Here is a 19,065-nt window from a genome sequence, read left to right as displayed (position 1 = left end):
CAACATTCTACCTAGTTTTCTAATACTCCCCCCACCCCACCAATATTCTTCCTCTCATGCCAAACTTGCTTCCTCTAGAAGAATTACTCTCCTATATCTGGAATTTATTAGAATTTACTGATACAAGCTAATAATTCCTAAAAGTTCTTTTTACTATCACAGACTCTAATAACATTAAATTGATTTTGCTACTTTGTCCATTCTATAAAATCAATCCAGAAAGAATAGTTATGACAGATATTCAATTAGGGAGGTTATTTCGTCACAAGGATCTTGATGTTCTTGGCTTACCTGAACCAGTGTTTGTCCTTCAGCTCTTGAATTCCTCACCAAATGGTTATTAGTTGATCCTATAAATGAATGCTGTGGTCTATTATCTGCTTTACTCAAATTCTGGCTGTTATGGAAACTCCCTGCTTCCTGGTATCCACTGTCAGAATAAGAATTCATTTGTGTTGAACTTCTTGAGTTACCCAATGATCCTGCAGGAATGAAACCAGCAGGAAACACCTTTACTTTACACTTCGGATGCTCATTTTAAGAAAGCGTATATGAAAAGCAAATCGAATACTTAAAAGATAATACAACAGACCCTCACTTTCATGGAGAGATGTCTGCTCTGGTGAGTAGAGGGTCCCTTGTTCTGGCTCTGTCCTGATGAGATAGTTGTTGGGATGGACAGCGTCAGAAACTCTAGGTTTGTTTACACCAGTATTTGGCACATCTGTAAGAAGAGAAGTTTAAACAGTGAAATCTAATGACAGTATTACATAAAAACTTGCTAAAAAAAGGTTCAGATATTTGTACCTTCTTATAATCTATATGTTAATAAAAGACTATTTTCATTGTAAACTGCACAATGATTTACTCTTTTCTATATGGAAGTGTTCCATATACCCGTTGTATTAATATGTTTTCCTAAATTTCATTAAAGTTGTTCATCCGGATTACCACCCCAAGTGAACTTACAAACTATGTTAAATTAAAATCTGAAAACTACCTTGTTCCTCGTTCCTCCTTGGAAAACTCACCACTCAGGTGACATCCTCCAAGAGGACTAACAAACTCAGAACAGTAGCCAAGTGTTTAATAAAAGGTCCTCCATACCTCCAAACTTTTGAAATAAAAACTTGCATGGTGCTTATATTACTGAGCTTGGTAATGAAACCTCTGAAGGTAGAACTAGGCTTTTATGTCATATTTCACGTTATCTAAAATCAGTGGAACTCAGTACGGAGTTTTCAGATTTACAAATGATGGAAACTTTAATTTTTTATCCATTTGCTTATCTTACTTGTAGTCTCTTTCCAAACGAATACAGACAAATCTAACCTGATCCTTGTTTTCTCTAGCCAAATCAGTCTCTTCCATGATCTTATTTTCCTTCCAACTGTACCATTGTGCCATCTTGAACTTAAAAACAAAACTATTTACCTCCTTCCCTATTCCTGCTTTTTTTTGTATGCTACAGCATACAAATCGAGGTGGTGTAATTACACTGCCTGTCCCCATTTCCATTCATATATGACCTCTTTTCTCCATTACCTTCAAAATATATTAGCCCATGTTATGATTATCTTCACAACTCTGTCTTTCCTCAAATTTAACTCTCAGGTTGCTAGTAAACATTTTTTTCAGGAATGCCGGCTTCACTATCTCTTCAAAGATTTATATGAAGTCTGTATCACATTCCGAGTCCAACACAGAGTCCTAAGGATTTCAATGTCTTCATTTGTCTTTCCTTTCTGACTTTCTTCCTTTAGCTATTTTTTAAGGCCCTAACTATGCAGCTATGTGAAAAGACAGGTGTGTGTGTAAGAGAGAAAGAGAGGGAGTGCCTGGGGAAAAGGAGCTTCAGAAAAATTTCCTTAAGGAAGTAATATCTTACCACAGGAGGCCGGCTTGCCCCTTCTTTACTACACTTATACCTCCCTCCACTAGAACATAAGCTCAGCATGAGCAGGGACTCTCATCTGGTATGTTTACTGTTACTTCCTCAGTGCCTAGGATGGTACATTCCACTCAGTAGGTGCCCAGTAAATATGTGTGGAACAAACAAATTCCTAGTAAGAAGAACAACTTCTCTTTACTGAATGCTGATTCATGCCTGGCATAGTGCTGCAGCTTTAAAATGTTCAATAAAGTTTATCTATGTAAAGCGAAGTGAAACTTTTAGGAACTGCTGATCAAGCTAGTTTGGAAAGCAAATACAAGGTTTATAGGAGAGCCGGGAGCCCCACTGCATTCTAAACCTTTAGCTTGACGCTGAATTCAATCCAAGGTTTTGTTTCTTAGCCTCCAGAAAGATTCACTGACATTCTTAATATAGGCTTTTAACGACCTGTCTCCTGATTTATTATTTGACAGTACATTTCTAGGTGGTAGAGTTCTGTGACGGTTCTGAATTCTTAAGCTTGGAATTTCAATAAAGATTACAGATTGTGTATGGTTTCCCTGGTACACACTGAAACATGATCTGAGTCTCCGGCAGGCTGATGATCCTGAAGAGTGATCTGTTTCATTTGTAAGTCTTGTGTTACAAGTTCCAGGGTTCCACACGCTCTTACATAGCACTTCTTGACGGAATTTTACGTAGGACTGAGTAAAATATGTAGTTTGCTAGGCTACTAGAGTTTTCTGTAGAACTGGAGTGCCTGGGAATAGCAATGCAAGGGTCAGCCTGAAGGCAGGGCTGTGCTGAGTCTACCTGGGCTTTGTTCGTCCAAATGAAGCCCAGAGACATTGAATACGAAACGGCAGCAGACATGGAAGCACCCCTGCGGTAGCTCCAAGACTTCTCATACATGGAAAGGGTAGCGTTTTCAAAAGGAAGAGAGGTTTAGATAGTTCTTAGCTTCAGGTTTAGTATGAGATAAAACGTGGGACGCCAATACATCAAAGCTTTTGGCTTGGAAACACTAGGTGGCATGCAGTGTCAGGATCTGAGAACTTATCACCATGGAAACCGAAACCCATTAGAGTTCCATGTATGCCTCTTCATTTTTAAAAAACTATTAGGATCTATTATTTAAATAGGAAAAGAGAAAGAGGCACCCTACAAATCTGTACCTCAGCAATTGTGTCTCCTCACCCAGCACATTTTCTCACAAACCATGTGGCAAACAATTGCGCTCATTTAAACTCTTCAAGAGAAGCTATTTAAAATAATCTTGGGGCACTTGGACAGCTCAGTAGGTTGAGCGTCTCTTGATTTCAGCTCAGGTCATGATCCCAGGGTTGTGGGATCTGGCCCCACGTTAGGCTCTGAGCTGAGCATGGGGCCTGCTTGGGATTTTATCTCTCTCTCTCTCCCTGCCCCTCATCCCCACTTCCTCTAAAAATAAGATAAGTTAAGATAAAATAAATCTTAAATAGAACAAGCACAAATTGTGAGATACAGGATTCTATACTGGTCACCCTAATAAATAAAACTTAACAGAACTAGTATCTCAAAAAATACAAAAACAAACAAAATAAACAAAATTACCCTGAAAGTAGTATAACCATGTACCCTCTCAATGTTAGTACCTGTTTCTTATACTTTGAAATGCAATGCCTCAAACGATAGAATATAGAAAAGGACTTTGAGATGGTTAACTAGAGTACTAAAATACTAAATTCCCATGTCCCCCAAATCCAATTTGAAGATCTAAATAACTAGGTTTAGAGAACAGGATGTAAACTTCATTTTAAAGATTTCATTTTTAAGTAATCTATACACCTAACTTGGGGCTTGAACCCACAACCTTGAGATCAAGAGCTGCATACGCCACCAACTGAGACAGCCAAGCACCCCTATTTTTTATGTTTAAGTAAGTTTTTTTTTTTCAACGTTTTTTTTTTTTTTTTTTTTTTTATTTATTTTTGTGACAGAGAGAGACAGAGCATGAACGGGTGAGGGGCAGAGAGAGAGGGAGACACAGAATCGGAAACAGGCTCCAGGCTCCGAGCCATCAGCCCAGAGCCTGACGCGGGGCTCGAACTCACGGACCGCGAGATCGTGACCTGGTTGAAGTCGGACGCTTAACCGACTGCGCCACCCAGGCGCCCCTATGTTTAAGTAAGTTTTAAGAAGTTGATAGATAAATGAGATTAATCTAATATGAAGTACAAAACAACCAAATTTTAAACTATGAATGAGGTCTTCAGTCATTTCCCTATTTCTGTAATGAAGCCCAATGTAATCTACATATGCAAAGACAAAAAGATACTGACATCTTAATCATTAGAAGTTAGATAATTTTCAGTTTTACTATTATTTACTATTTTGTTGAAAACTTATAATTCACAAATTATATGCACATATATAAATGTATGTATGCATAGATGTTATACCTAAGGTAAGAAGACCCACTTCCTAATTACTGAATAAAGTATTCGTATTGTAGTATGGTAAAGTTCGAAATTATTATATTTTTAAGTTTATTAATTTTGAGAGAGAGCAAGCGAGCGAGCGCATGTGCGGGGGAGGGGTAGAGAGGAGAGAGAGAATTCCAAGCAGGCTCCATGCTGTCAGCGCAGAGCCTGATCTCACAAACCCAGAGATCATGACCTGAGCTGAAATCAAGAGTCAGAGGCTTAACCAACTGAACCACACAGGCACCCAGGTAAGTCTTGAAATTATTAATTATGCACTATTTGTGCAATCTTACTCTAAAATAAATGTCTTTTTAAAAGTTTATTTGGGGGGGGGAGGGGGAGCGGGGGAGGGGCAGAGAGACAGACAACAGAATCCCGAGCAGGTTCTGCATTGTCATTGTGGAGCCTGATGCTGGGCTCAAATTCATGAACCGGCTCAATCATGACTTGAGCCGAAGCCAGATGCTTACCCGACGGAGCCAGCCAGGTGCGCCTAAAATGAATGTCTTTTAAAAATACATACTAGAGGAATAAAAGATGACACTAGTCAAATTTACCAGATAAACCACAGAGCCTCACAGGATGGGATCACTTCATGCTCATTGCTATAAACTAAAATTAAATAGTTGGCATGGTGTGATTTAGCACAGTCAGAACATGCAACTGAGACATTTTTATGAGCAAAAATGACAAACGGATTGTCAATCTATTTCTTTAATCTGTGTACTGAAGAATATGTGTTACTTTTTCACAAACATGTTTTGTGGGACATCAGAAATATATTATGGGGCATTTTCAAACCTGAAATTATCATTTTCCATGAAAATACATGTTTAAAAATGTAGAATTTGAACAAGCTTCAAGGTAGAATGAGATAATCTCCCATTTGTGTTTACGACTAGGAGATTATTGGAAACATGGCCCTTCTTGCCTATTACATTTCTTCTGAGTGCTCCAATATCACTAAAAAAAAAAAAAAAAAAAAAAAAAAAAAAAAAAAAAAAAAAAAGGCAATTAACTAGAAAAAGTAGGTTGCGGCTAGGAAAAATATTAGTGGGTAAGGGATAATAATGCTGTAGGGCTATGTAAATCTCATGTATTATCCACCCCATTAAGCTTACAGAGAAAATACAAAGTGTATTATCTTTTCTGTGATGTATGTCCAAAATATACACCAAGTATGCATAAAAATATGCTCAGGAAACAGGGTAAGGTCTCACTAAAGAACTTAAATTACTGAAATTCCTCTGCTTTGTTAATCTATGTGTCTTACTGTTTAGAGTATATGAAACAGAGGTCTGTCTGTGCTAGGTGTAAAATTACCATGGAAACAGGAACCCAGAGATCAGTAAGGAGATTTTTTAGTATATACAACCCTGTAACTAGTCTTTCTTAGTCCAGCATACTGTAACTTTGTGTGAGAATCTCCTTGTTTGTGGCTGCTCTGAGTTGCTATGGTGTCTAGAGGTTTGCCCTTTTTCCAGGACTCCTGTGATGGTTAATGGAATGAATGCATATGGAGTATCTCACTTTTTTTTCTAACTCTGGACTGTGAATTGAAGTTAGCCTTCATATTCAGAGTGGCAACACTTTATGAAAAATATGAATAGAAAATTTTGTCTTATGGGGGACTCAACTTCCTACTTGGCCATGGTACTGTGGCTTCCTGTAGGGCTACAGGCTCAGAAAGGAGTCTATCCACAGAGCTGTAGAAATAGTCCAGTGCCTTCTTTGGCTAAGAAGTAAAGCTCTAGGCCAAATTCTGGAAGAGAACACGGATGATGGCCTTGAATACACTTCTCTTCAGTAACTTCTTTGATGTACATGAGTCACTTCTACAGCAGGTAACCCAATTATTGGGGGAAATGACATCATTGGGGAATACTGTTGCACAGTAAAAATGTAAATAGGGCAATGGAAACATGAATCATAAAAACATTCTTTGGTCTATAGAAGACATAGATAGATGTTAACTGATATTTTAAGAATATTATAGATACCCAGAGTTTGTTGACTCAAATATAAGTTGCTGTGTGTGTGTGTGTACCCACATATGATACCCTTTAAAAGTTGGGCTTTAATGGAAGTAAAAAATTTAGGAGAACAGGCAGAAGATCATGTTTACAGAAACTATTTCTAGTCTGGTTCTCGAGTGTGTCTAGGTTTCTGGGTCTTATACATGCTTATATTATCTTTTAAATATTAAGACAAAGACTCCAAAAATTTTACTCATCTAGAAAATGTTGAGTGAAAAGTCTTGGAAAGCAGAAACCATTAATGAAGTATCTTCTAGTTCACTTTACACTTTGCTCTAAACATCAATTAATCTGTCTTGAAAGCCACTGTAAAAGCTCATCTGTCTAGATTCAATTTCATGGTTTAAGCAAACTTTGTATCTACATAAGCTGGTATAAAGCACTTTCTTCAATTTCTATAATGACACATCTGTAAAGTATTTTATAGTTTTATATGTCACCAGAGAGATCTTTTGTTCATAACATTGTAAAACTCCTGAATTCCGTTCAGGAATACAAAATGATTAAAAGTATTTTTTAGAAAAATAAAAGGAATTTTTGCAAATAGTCATATTAAAATGAGTATTTATCAAGTATTTTTTTGTCTAGGCATGAATTAAAATACAGGTGTCATACTTACCATAAAGAATTTATATCTGTAAGAGGAAAACTAGAAAAACGAGGAGTTTAGAAATGTAAGAATGAAAAGAAATAGATCACACATGTCAAATTTCCAACACTGAGTTTATAGGTAGGTACTCATGAAAGGCCCTGGGCCTCTTGCTTCCTATAGAGAAAGCCGAAAAAAGAAAAGGATTTGCGGTAATGTCTATGAAAAATAAGTGCTCAAAATCATTCAAATATTTTTCCAAGGACACACTTTATTCCTTAGGGAAAAAGTGTTACCAAATATAAAAGTGGATATATTTGATAGCTGGAGATATAAGATAGATTCCCTCTGTTAAAAAAAAAATTCTTTAAAAAGACCCAGACAAATCTGTAAAGGAGGATATTCACTACCATAAGAAATGAATGGGTCTTCTGAAACTAGGTTTTTCAATAATTTTCTATTGGGTTATCTTTTTTGGTAAAGATTATCAAGATAAACCTAAATGCAGACTAACTTTCTGGCATAAGAATGAAATGTGGAGTTACAGATGATAGCCTGCCTCCTTGATATTTCCCAAAGCAATGACTGTTCACTGAGGAAGTATGGCTCTGTGTGTTGCAGAGATGGTAACAGAAAAGAAGGAGCTTTTAAACTTGATAATTTCTGTTTTATTTTAGGTAGTTAACAGAATATTTCTTCACATATCACTAAGAGCATGAGAACACTTAAATACTTATTTAATACATTTATATTAAACATGAAAGGTTAGAGGCTAGAACTGGATATGAGATTTTCATACAGTCCTAAATCACTGTATTTAAGTCTTTGAGGGATGTATGTAATCCATCCGCATATATTATGTGTAAATGGTGTAGGAATGGTCAGATACATTATTTGCTAAAGTAAAATGCAAATACTCTTATTTGCTGGTTGCCACACATCCATGAACCATGTCCAATACTTTTACTGTAAGTATCTTTCTTGCAGATCACTTTACCATAAGCATTTTCAACAGAAACATTTTCGCTGTTTAATTGGCCATAAGGCAATCTTGCCATAAAAGATAAAAAAATAAAATAAAAATAACCGGCTGACAATTTGGTTTCTTTTCTCCAGTGATGCACTGCTCCTATTTTTATATTACGTAAATCGTAGCCCTCATAATGTACCGTGGCGCAGAGGTTTGCACCCACATTTCCCACAGAACTCTGGAACATCTATCAAAAGACATATGACAATATGCTAAGAACAAACAAGGCTTATCACAGCACAACACAAAATTCAGTTTCAAATACACATCCTAGCATTTGAAATCTGATGCCTCTCTTAATAAAGAAATTTTAGTGAAAAAAGAAAAAGTGTGATGCCAAACGAGGAGACACATCAACAAGCAAAAAAAAAAAAAAAAGTGTTTAATACTATCAACAAAATACTTTGAAGACAAATGCTTAGGTACAACCCACAAAATAAAGTCAGTATTGCCATGATTCTGCCTTCCACATTTTGAATGTATTCAAATATTTTGTGTTTTGTAGTAGTCTTTTACATTTTGCTATTCATTTTTCATGTTTCATTCTGTCCTTTGAGTGAATGTCCCTCTTTTGTTTTTCGTGATTTTACCTTTACAGTGCAACTGCCTTATGGCTAGTTATGCTGTGAAAGTGTCTGTGGCCGAGATATGTACAATGAAATTACTTACAATCCACACAAACACAGTGATAAACGTAGAGTTCTAAACTAGCAGAAAGGCTGATGTCCAGCATGTTACAGAAAATTTTGCTTAAGTTAGGACTCATTTAACAAAATCCCAACTATGTGGAAATACATGTTAAATAGCATCCACTGGCCGAGAAACTCTCTCATCTACCTCAGAGTGGTTTCATTTGTGTCACAGCTAACCTTGGGAGTATGACCAACAGTTGGCTGGCTTTAACATGTGCCACTTTGATGTACTACTTTAACCCACAGTATGCTGAACCCTTTGTTTAAAGAATTTGTATTCAAGTATTCTAAAATTTAAGTTTTCAAACTTTCATAAAAGTAGAGATCAACAAACCACCTCCCCAATTTAAGTTACATTATGCCATACTTTTTATGCTCCATTTATCTTTCTTTTCTACTATTATAGAATTTTAAAACAGATCCCTCACATCAGATCATTTCAACTCTAAATACTTCCATATGTAGCTCTGTAAAATAAGGACTTTGCAAAACTACATTTATTCCACCATATAATGAGTTCACAGTCAAATTTTCCTGATGTCTCAAAAATTTCTTTCTTCAGTTGGCTTGTACTAGTCAGGCTGAAATAAGATTTACTGATGGCATTGGACTATGATTGCTACTTAAGTACCTTAAATCTAAAAAGAGGCTCTCATACCCTCATTTTCATGTTCTTGGCTTACTGAGGGAACCATAGCAACAAACTCATAGGATGCTCCACATTCCGAGCTTGTGTGCAGGTTTCTCATGGTGGCATTAAAACATCCTCTAACCTCAGTATGTCTTGTAAACAGAAAGTTAGAGCTAGCAGCTTTCAGGTCAAAAATTTGTGGTTAGAATACTTTATGGATGGTGCTGTATACTTTACATCTTGTCATACTGTAACGCTTAGAGTTGCTAAGGTCAGCCAATTCAAGTGATGGGAGCCCCATCTTTCCATATTTTCAAGTTCATCATCAACCTGTCTCCTAGTGCAATGGTTTCCAATGTTGGCTGCACACTGCAATCACCTGGGATGGGGTAGGTGCAGAGTTTAGAAACTATCACTGACTGAGTCCCATGCCCAGAGATTCCAATTCAAGCTGTGGTCTGAATATTAGAGATTTAAAATATTAAACATTTAAGATATTAGGAGTTTAAAAATTCCCAAGATGATTCTAATGTGCAGCCAGGATCAAAATACAGTAGTTTTTGCATACACTGACAATCTTTGCTTGAACCATTTCATTAGAGCATGCAAATTGGTGATTTTTCTAATTTTATTGTTCTTTCTACATTTATCAGCAGGAATTCCTTTGGCGTATTTAGATACCTTAAGATAGCTATTAATGGCCAGGATTATTTGGTTATCCTAAAAATAATCTGTACAGGATAGTAGGATAAACTTTTAATTCTTCTCTTTAATTACCAGTAATTAAATTAATTTACTTTTGAGTAAGGCAGTGATTCTCACACTGCACTGTGTGATCATCAGGGCATATTCAAAAAGTTGATGCCTGCTTCGGGCCCCAGACTTCAACAGCTCCGCAGGCAATTTTAATGTACAACAAAGTTGGGAACCTCTGGAGGTGTTAGTACCCGAATTACCTCCAATGGTGATAAACAAAAGTTTGTTGTTTGCTTGTTCTAGTAGTGGTTGTTGCATTTCTGTTGACAGAAAAATGTATGTGATCGTTTTGAGCCAGATATGAAAAGAAAAGAAAGAAGAGCTGACAGGAAACATGAAAATTTTATTAAATTCCAAGATCAGGTTGATCTCCAACTTCCATAAGAAATAATCAAATGATAGAAAGGTCAGTGGTTTGCTGGTCTCCGCACAATGTTCTGATTTAATGAATATTTAAGAATTATTTAAGTGATTTTACTGTTAAATCTGTCTATAAAGCTTATGATATAGGGCATTTGGAAACAAATGGCTTTTTAAAGCCTAATAACTCACTAAAATTTTATATATTCATGAAAATTTACGCTCCTAGACTCTGGCAACATAGCAAGCATGGATAGGCATAGCAGTTGGTATAGGTAGCAATATTTGTAGGGACCCCCTCAGACTCTGACAGTCAGCACGAAGGTTGTTTGGAAGTAAAGACATTTGAAATTCAACAAATGTAGAAACAAGCCTTCTTGGAGCATCCCTTATTTCACTAAAAGCAGAAACTTCTGGGAGTGAGGCTGCCATGGGTCCCTTCTGGGGGAGATTCATGGCATGAAAAAAAAAGTGGGAGGACCACTTGTACCTGCATAAACAAACATTATTGCAAAATTTCTTAGATCCCCATTGTTCCCCTAGGAACCTATTTGTTTTTCCCCCAGCAGCCTTTTCTGCCCACTTCCTCTCCCCCATTAAGCTAGGTAGATAACCCCTAGTGTAGCCATTTAGGTAAACTACTTTCGTGAGCTCCTATGTGTATCTGAATACTTAGGGATTATTTTTCTATTAATTTAACTATTGTCAGTTAAATTCACTGGCTCCCTCAGTCACTTAACCTAAGAAGGCAGAGGAAAAGCCTCACTCTTGCCACATATTGTTAAGCATTTTTGGTGGGCAGTTTGACAATATGTGCCCCCAAAGCCCCCGTATACACACTTGCCCAGGCAGTCCCACTTAAAAAAATGTAAGTGACAAAGATACTCAGATGTGCAGAGAAACCTTTTACCATTGTTCGTCAAAGTGAAAAACTGGAAAAAAAAATTTACTAATAAGGGATTGCTTACATAAATTTTCTAAACCATGGGTATTTAACCATTAAAAAAGAGGTGGGTCTTTATATACTGATAACAGAAACATATGCTTGGTTTTCACTATGCCGTTAAGGAAAAAACCTACATTATAGAACACTGTATGATATATCCTCACTGAATTAAAAACAAAACAAAGCCAAAGGTGTGTGTGTGTGTGTGTGCGCGCGCGTGTGAGTAGGTATCTACAGAGGTGTGTGGGGCAATGGCCATTGTATAGAAAGATGTGGGAATGAAGGAAATTTTACCTTTACTTCAAGTTCTTCAAGACTTACTTTTTGTAAAATATAGAAGGCCTTTTGTAATAAAACATTAACAAGAGAACCTTTTTGTGGTGATCAGGAAGCTATAGTGTTGTAGCTGTGGTAAGAAGAATATCATGACTATGTAGCTAAAAAGGCCTGAAAAAATAAGGGAGGAAAAACTTGGCTGGTTTTAACAGAAAGTCGTATTCCTCCTGTTATTTAGAAGAGAAACAGGAAGGAATGAATATATGATGAAATTTTGTCATTTGTACAATTTATAGCCATAATAAATCATAACATCCAAAATCCTCAATAAAATAATAGTCCTTTATACATGATTGCTAATCTAATATTCTATTTATGAACACGTATAATATAACTTCCTATTCTATCTCCTTTATAAATCCGGCACATTTCTACTGAGGCATAAAGTGTTCCCATTTAAGTTTGTGTCCTATCTCATGATGTGCTGATGCTTTTTTGTATTGTAAATTACTTGCTCCAGATGGAGGAAAAAAAGAAATAAATTGACTTAGGGCTAGTCTCACATTTATCTCTTATCTTCAGTATTTATTTATTTATTTATTTATTTTTTTAACCCACCGCAGTGGGAAGAAAGTCGTATCTATACATTTTAGGAACAAAATTTAAATATGTAAACAAAATACAAAACCCAACCCCTATAAAGTCTTAAAATTAGTAGTATACATTAACTATTAATGTCAGTATGTACCACACAATAATGATTTAATGGACAGTATGTTAAAATTATGGCACTTAAATACATACTCCACAATAAATGGATGTGGCACTGTGAAGTTAAATTACCCTATCAGTTTAAAATTTCTATTTTACCACCATCTTTTTCATTCCCTTTCACATTTTATTGTCAAATATCCACTATTTCAACTGAATGAAATCATTAATATTTTCTCTCTTACTCATTACTTATTACAATAGGCCCACCCAAGTCTCTCTACCCCTTAATGCCTTCTGGGTCAACCAGAAATTTCCCTTACTTTTATTCTCCTGTGTCCTTTGCTAACTCGTTGCTTTAGGAAAAACTCTAATCTTGTGGCTTCTTTATTTTCTTAGAAGTAGTAATTCCCAATCAGTTATTTAACATTCATTAATATCTGCTCTTGAGACTATTTCTTGAGCACTTTCTTCTAGTGAAAGGGAGCCAGATTCCTTGGCCTGTGGGCACAGACAGGTGCACTGCAGGGAAGGGGAGGGTGGGGGGCTGCCGGAAGAAGGCTAGGATTCTCAGGCTGATGCCATGCTGCTCCCCTCCCCTCATTTTACACATAAGTACTAAAACTGGAAACTGCCTAGACTCTAGTATTTTTTTCCTGGAACAGAAAAACTGTTAAATTGTGACTTGTGGCACAATTCACTTTACAGGATGTGGCTGGAGGATTTAAGTAACAGCCAATGAACACTTTGACAAAAGGACTCAATTTATGGCTTCAACAGCTTCTTTCTGGTGGGCAACACAAACTATGTATCTTTTGTGTGTGTGTGTGTGTGTGTGTGTGTGTGTGTGTGTGTGTGTGAGAGAGAGAGAGAGAGAGAGAGAGAGAGAGAGAGAGAGAGAATTGGTGTGCTTTTTCTTAAAAGAGAAGCCCAAGGGTTCCACCTCCTTTCTTTTCTTTAAAGACTATTTTGCATAATATTTTCCATCAAGAAGAATTATAATCACATGTGCATATATTTGTATTCTCACTTTCCTCCGGCTTTTACCTATTATTCTATTATATATGTTTATGATTATGGTGTTTATTTTCTATCTTATTGTATGTGTTCTTAAAAGCTACCTCAAATTTTGGCAGAACATAAGAGATTGTACAAATGCATCAAACTTTAAGAGAGGTGAAGATGTGAACAATGGAAAAATGGAACGCTAATAAAAGAGAAAACAGAAAGGAACATTAAGACAACATTCCCTCCTCACTGCTCTTTAGTGGAACATACATAAAAAAACAAAAAACACAAGGTTATAAGAAATGCAAGGCTATAAGGAAAAGACAGAGCCAAAACAAAATGATAAACTCTCTTCATAAAAGACAAAAGGATGCGCATTTTATGTTTATAGAGAGTAGATATGTAACACTGGTAAGCTAGAAAATATGGGATAATGAAGAGAGGGGAACAGAAAAGCAAGATAACAATAAAGCATAAATACTTCAAAACAACTTTATTACTTCCGGGGAAGCTTCTCTTTAAGACTCCTTCCCAACCAGCCTGAGAAAATTGTAGAGGGGATGGTTCTTCCTTGTGTTTTGGGAAGTAATCTCTTTGAGCCCCAAACTTAAAAAGCTTTGGCTTTTTACTTTCATACAGCCTACTATCCCTCATACAAAAATCAACCAAACAACTGTCAGACCAAAGGACCAACCAACCCTAGCAAACAAACAGGGATTCTGCTGAACTGAATCATAAAGAAATGGAAATCTTTTCAGCCTAGGGCATCCTGAGCTCTTCCTTAGAAAATGACTCTGCAGTAAGTCAGCTATTTAAAAACAAAATTCAGCAGCTGGTCTCAGGTTCTGGCATTTCAACAGAATGTGTAACATCCTGAAAACACCAGAGTAGGCAGGGATCTCTCCCAGGTAGTGATCAAACCATTGCCCTGTTAACAATTCACCTCACTGCTAAAAGGCAAATTTTTAAGTTCCAAGCTTTTCAACTCAAGTTTGTAATATGTATATAAAGGTAGAGCAATTGTCTGCAACAAAATGTTCAAAATATTGAAGAAAAATGAGGAACAATAAGAGACTTTTAATCCTAAATCTTTTCATGTAATCCTTTCTTATTTAGGAAACCAAGAAAATTGAACAAAGATGTACTTTTGTCAAGATCTAGTCAAAGACAAAGACTACCCCTATCTATCCATCTATCTATCTATCTATCTATCTATCTATCTATCTATCTATCTATCTATTAAATTTTAAGCCACCCCTGCCCTTATTCTGGTCAGGACTACCAAATTCTAAAAATGAGAGGATTTTTATACTACATTTAGTATTTCTGCATGCAATATGGTAAAGAGAAGATAAGAGTTAAACTTAACAGAAAAAGCAGCAAAACTGACATTTTATGCCATTATTTACTTGCAATCAAACTTCTAAAGATATCTATCACTACTTAGAAAAAGAAACATGAAACAAATCAGATTTTACGCCTTTATGCATACAATCAAATTTCAGTTTTCTACCCTTATTTTTGTAGCTTATTGCCATGGTTACAACTTAAATGTCATAACTGTGGCTGAAACGTAGGCAAATTTAAGAAGGCACACAAGTAACGTTATTATAGTTAAAATAATAGAAAGTGGAGTAAATAGCAGTTGTGATTGTAGTGTGTGAAGATTAATACACTCCTTCTCCCCCCAAAAGAAAAAAAACAAGATCAGTAAATGTAACTAACACCTGCCAGATCTGAATAGGAGTTTGGTATGAGTATACTCTGACAAAAGTAAGGGATGAAGCATAGTTATTAGGTGTGAATTACAAATGTAGCTGTGGTGAAGACAGATGAATTATTGGAGTTGTTATTTCCCTAACGTTAAAGTATTTGGGGAGGAACTCAGACAATACACACACACACACACACACACACACACACACACACACACACACTTATCTATATTTAACTCATTAGTAAATCGTGAAGATGGTGGTCGAACGACGCTGAGTAAATGTACTAGAGGGGAGGGAGGTAGAAAGGACAGCAAGGCCCCAAATATTTCATTCTGTTATGTGTCTTCCTAATCAAAGCTCATTCTCTCTATATGTAAATCAACACAGTTGTACACTGCCTGGCTGGCTTTTGGTAGTTAGAAACCACCGAACTGCCTTTTCCGGCTCGGCTCAGCTCAGCCGGGGCAGAATGGTGTGTGTCAGGAGCGGAACTGTGCTAAGAAGATCCAGGATGTTCTCCGGCTCTGCTCTAGGCAGCATTTCTGGCTTGGCTTTATCTCCTTCCTGGTTCCAGCTAATGCTGGAAATCTCCCCCTGCCCTACTTCTCACCACTGCTCCAGTTTGGAAACAAAACCACCTAATCCATTGCCCCCTCAGTCCTAGAAACAGTGGCAGCTTTGGTTATGATCAGTCTCATGGGCGTTTGAGTATGCTGTTTAAGTTTCCCAAACCTTCCAATGCGCCCTTGAACTATAAACCTCCCTGAATCAAATCCCTCATATGGAACTAGCTGCCATGGGCTCGGTTTTCCTGACTTGACTCTGACTAATACAGTTATCATCCTTGGTCTACAAAAAGCTCGTGCCTGTCAAACATTCGCACTGCAACAAAAAAGGGCAATATATAAAAGATTTTAATAAAACGATGATGCCAATGAGGAAGTATAAGAGGTTCAACCTCACATTCCTAAAGGGAGGGAAAAATAATATAATCTTTTCAGGCAAACAACTTGGTTGCACATATCAAGAGGCTTAAAAATGTTCATATACTCTAAATAATATTTTTTCTTTAAAAGTCTAGCCTACGATAAATCAAAAGTACGGATATAACTTTATGTACAGGGACGTTTCCCACAATGTTATATATAATTGTAAAAAAATTAGAAACAACCTTAATGTCCAGAAATAGAGATATCAGTAAATATGGCATATATCTGTCGTTCCCCTTTATAGCCCCCCTCCTCCAATTTCAAGTGGATAGCATTACATACCTCCACTAGACCTGAAGCACTTAAGAGGACAAGGATATTTGTTTTAAAGATTGACAGCTATGTGCTAGACAACTGTTTTAAGGCTCTCAAGAAATATTTCTGGAATAAATTAATGATGTACTGTTAAAGATAAACTTACAGAAGAATTTTATATGAAATGGCAAATTTTTGCCACAAACAAGTACGAAACGCACTACTGTGTGCTTAGTATTTTTCTTTACATTTTTCAAATCACTTTTTAATAGTTTTTAGAGCTATTTCTCCTGAAGAATATTTAAATCAGGCAACTTTTTTGCTCAAAGCATTTTCAGTGACTCTCCATGACCTGTGGGAGAGTTAAAAGTCACCAGTATTTACAAATCTCTATATTTTGACCCAATGTGGCTATCTAGACTTTGCACACTTTACCATCTCTCAAACCAGTTTTAAATGTTCACATGCGACATTTCTGTTGTCTCTTTTGCTGCATAGTGACAAAGCGCTCTCTGCAGTAGGCTGTCCATTTACAACAATGTCTCCCACACAATATACATTTGGCATCTAACCACATACTATTTCATGGTATGATTTTCCTTATATTAAGCTACTGTTTGTGAGTCTTATTGTTAAGTAGCTTTTCATATGTCTTTGCCTAATCTATGACTTGAGTAAACAATTCATGGGAATTGGGAATAGCTTCCTTATAAAACAGTGGAATGCCTTGTATGCACTATAAATAACCTTGGAATCCTAATACCAGGTTTTGGTAAACTCAGATATCAGACATTTAGTGATCTGGGTTTTATTCAAGATCAAAATCTGTCTAAAAATTGTCAAAGTATTTAGATAACAAGGCCTATTCTTTTATTTATATATTGATAACATTGTCCTTTATGTTATAAGTTCCAAGGAAGATGCAGAAACATGTACGTGTTGCACCAATCACTGTGTGACCAGCAATGTGTATAGGACTGGGTCCGTGATGTAGGTGCTCAACATTTAATGAATGAACACTGAATATGAAGTCATCAAATATTTATGAAGATGGCAGATACTCTCCTTAATGTAATTCATCCTTTCTACGAAGTGAATTTGGAGTGAAAAGAAAAATAAGGAAATTATATTAGAAGCTTCTGGATTCTATTAGAAGCTACCATATAGTCTGCATCTAGATACATAAAGGATATGAATGTTTCAGGCAACTCTTGAGTGCGGGAAACACTACGAAAGGAAAAATCTTGATTTATATAAATGATCAGTCAACTTTCCCAGATTATGCAGGAACTTTTGTGAGGGCATCCCTGTACTTTCTTATGATAGAAAAGAAAATATTCAGATGATATGTGCCGATATTAAAAATGTCCAGTGGTGATAACATTGATATGCTGATGTCCAGTGCTTTAACTTTCTTTATAGCTGATATCTTTAGGTCTACTCAACAATGTTCAAACGAATCAAGCAAAGTAAGAATTATTTGAAAGTGAAGGAGCTCAGGAGTGTCACCACAAGAGGCAGTAAACTGAGAAAGCAAGCTATATGAATGCTCTTTTTGTGTGTGCAAAACATAAGAAATATTTTTTGTATGATAAAAACTCATACCTGTTGATCTCCAAGGAAATGACTTCTCAGTTGAGCTAGAGAAAAAAGGGAAAAAATGAAATATTTACTTCCTTTGTCATAACATTTAACTGTGGACCTATTTTGCACATAAACATCTAATTTTCACATTACATAAAAGTATAAAAATCTCAAACAAAATTTAAAGCCACTCTTTTAACTAAGTTAATTTTAGACATATTTAAGCTTCCATATCAATTTGGGATGAAACTAGTTCTACTTGGAAATTAAGGCAAATTATAAAGTGATATAAGATTCTTCTTGGATAAGACAAATAAAATAGCACAACTATGCATGATATTCATGGTACTTATGTATTATGTTGCTTTTTGTGATATGAAAACTACATATACGTTAAAAAGAACATATACGTTATATACAAAGAACTTATTATACATGTATACATTGACTACAACACATTAAAAAGGACCCAAAAGGCTGTTAAAAACTTCATTCTAATTCCTGTTAAAAGCCCCAGAAACTAAAAATAAATACATACACACATGCACACATACAAACATAAATGTCTAGAAACTATAATTGACACAAAATTTATTGGTTAGTTTGAGCGGGATGTTAACCTTATATAAGGTTTTAGGGGCATCTGAGTGGCTCAGTGAGTTACGCCTCTGACTTCGGTTCAGGTCATGATTTCATGGTTCCTGGGTTTGAGCCCCATGTTGGGCTCTGTGCTGACAGCTCGGAACCTAGAGCCTGTTTTGGATGCTTGTCTCTCTGCCCCTGCCCCTCCCCTGCTTGTGCCCTCTGTCTCTCTCTCTCTCAAAACTAATTGCCAAATACAGTGAAGCATGGTGCTAAGGGGACAGTGAAGTAGAACACAGGAACAAGAGGCTGGATTATGAAGCATTTATTAAACTCTTGATGAAGCACTTTACATATATTATCTCCTTTTTATTGTCCACAACAACCTTCTGAAAAGATACATCATCATCCTTATTTTACAGGTAAAGAAACTGGTCAAAATCTTATGCTAGTAACCAGAACTGGCTGGGATTCAAACCCAGGGTGGTCTGATTCCAAAGTCAGGGCTTTTCACTAGTGTATACGGCAGAACGGCTTGCGATC

At 36.3% G+C, this 19,065-nt stretch overlaps 1 protein-coding gene across 14 annotated transcripts in view; it reads right to left on the bottom strand.

The window, feature by feature from the left end:
* PKP4 (plakophilin 4) overlaps window positions 1–19,065 on the bottom strand; it is a 240,575-nt gene that overhangs the window by 59,053 nt on the left and 162,457 nt on the right. For 10 of the 14 annotated variants that reach the window (XM_086718648.1, XM_086718654.1, XM_086718651.1 and 7 more), the window contains 3 exons: window positions 17,962–17,996; window positions 593–724; window positions 292–482 (listed from right to left, as the gene is read on the bottom strand). In XM_086718648.1, the coding sequence (XP_086574774.1) occupies window positions 292–482; window positions 593–724; window positions 17,962–17,996 (358 nt within the window). The remainder of the gene's footprint in view (window positions 1–291; window positions 483–592; window positions 725–17,961; window positions 17,997–19,065) is intronic. The other 4 variants (XM_086718652.1, XM_086718653.1, XM_086718659.1 and 1 more) reach the window with 2 other exon arrangements.

Source organism: Puma concolor, chromosome C1, assembly GCF_028749965.1.
Source record: "Puma concolor isolate L17-30 chromosome C1, mPumCon1.1.hap2, whole genome shotgun sequence".
In the NCBI taxonomy this organism is placed as follows: Eukaryota; Metazoa; Chordata; class Mammalia; order Carnivora; family Felidae; genus Puma; species Puma concolor.
The sequence above is the reverse complement of the archived record's forward strand: the minus strand, read 5'-3'. Positions and strand labels throughout refer to the sequence as shown.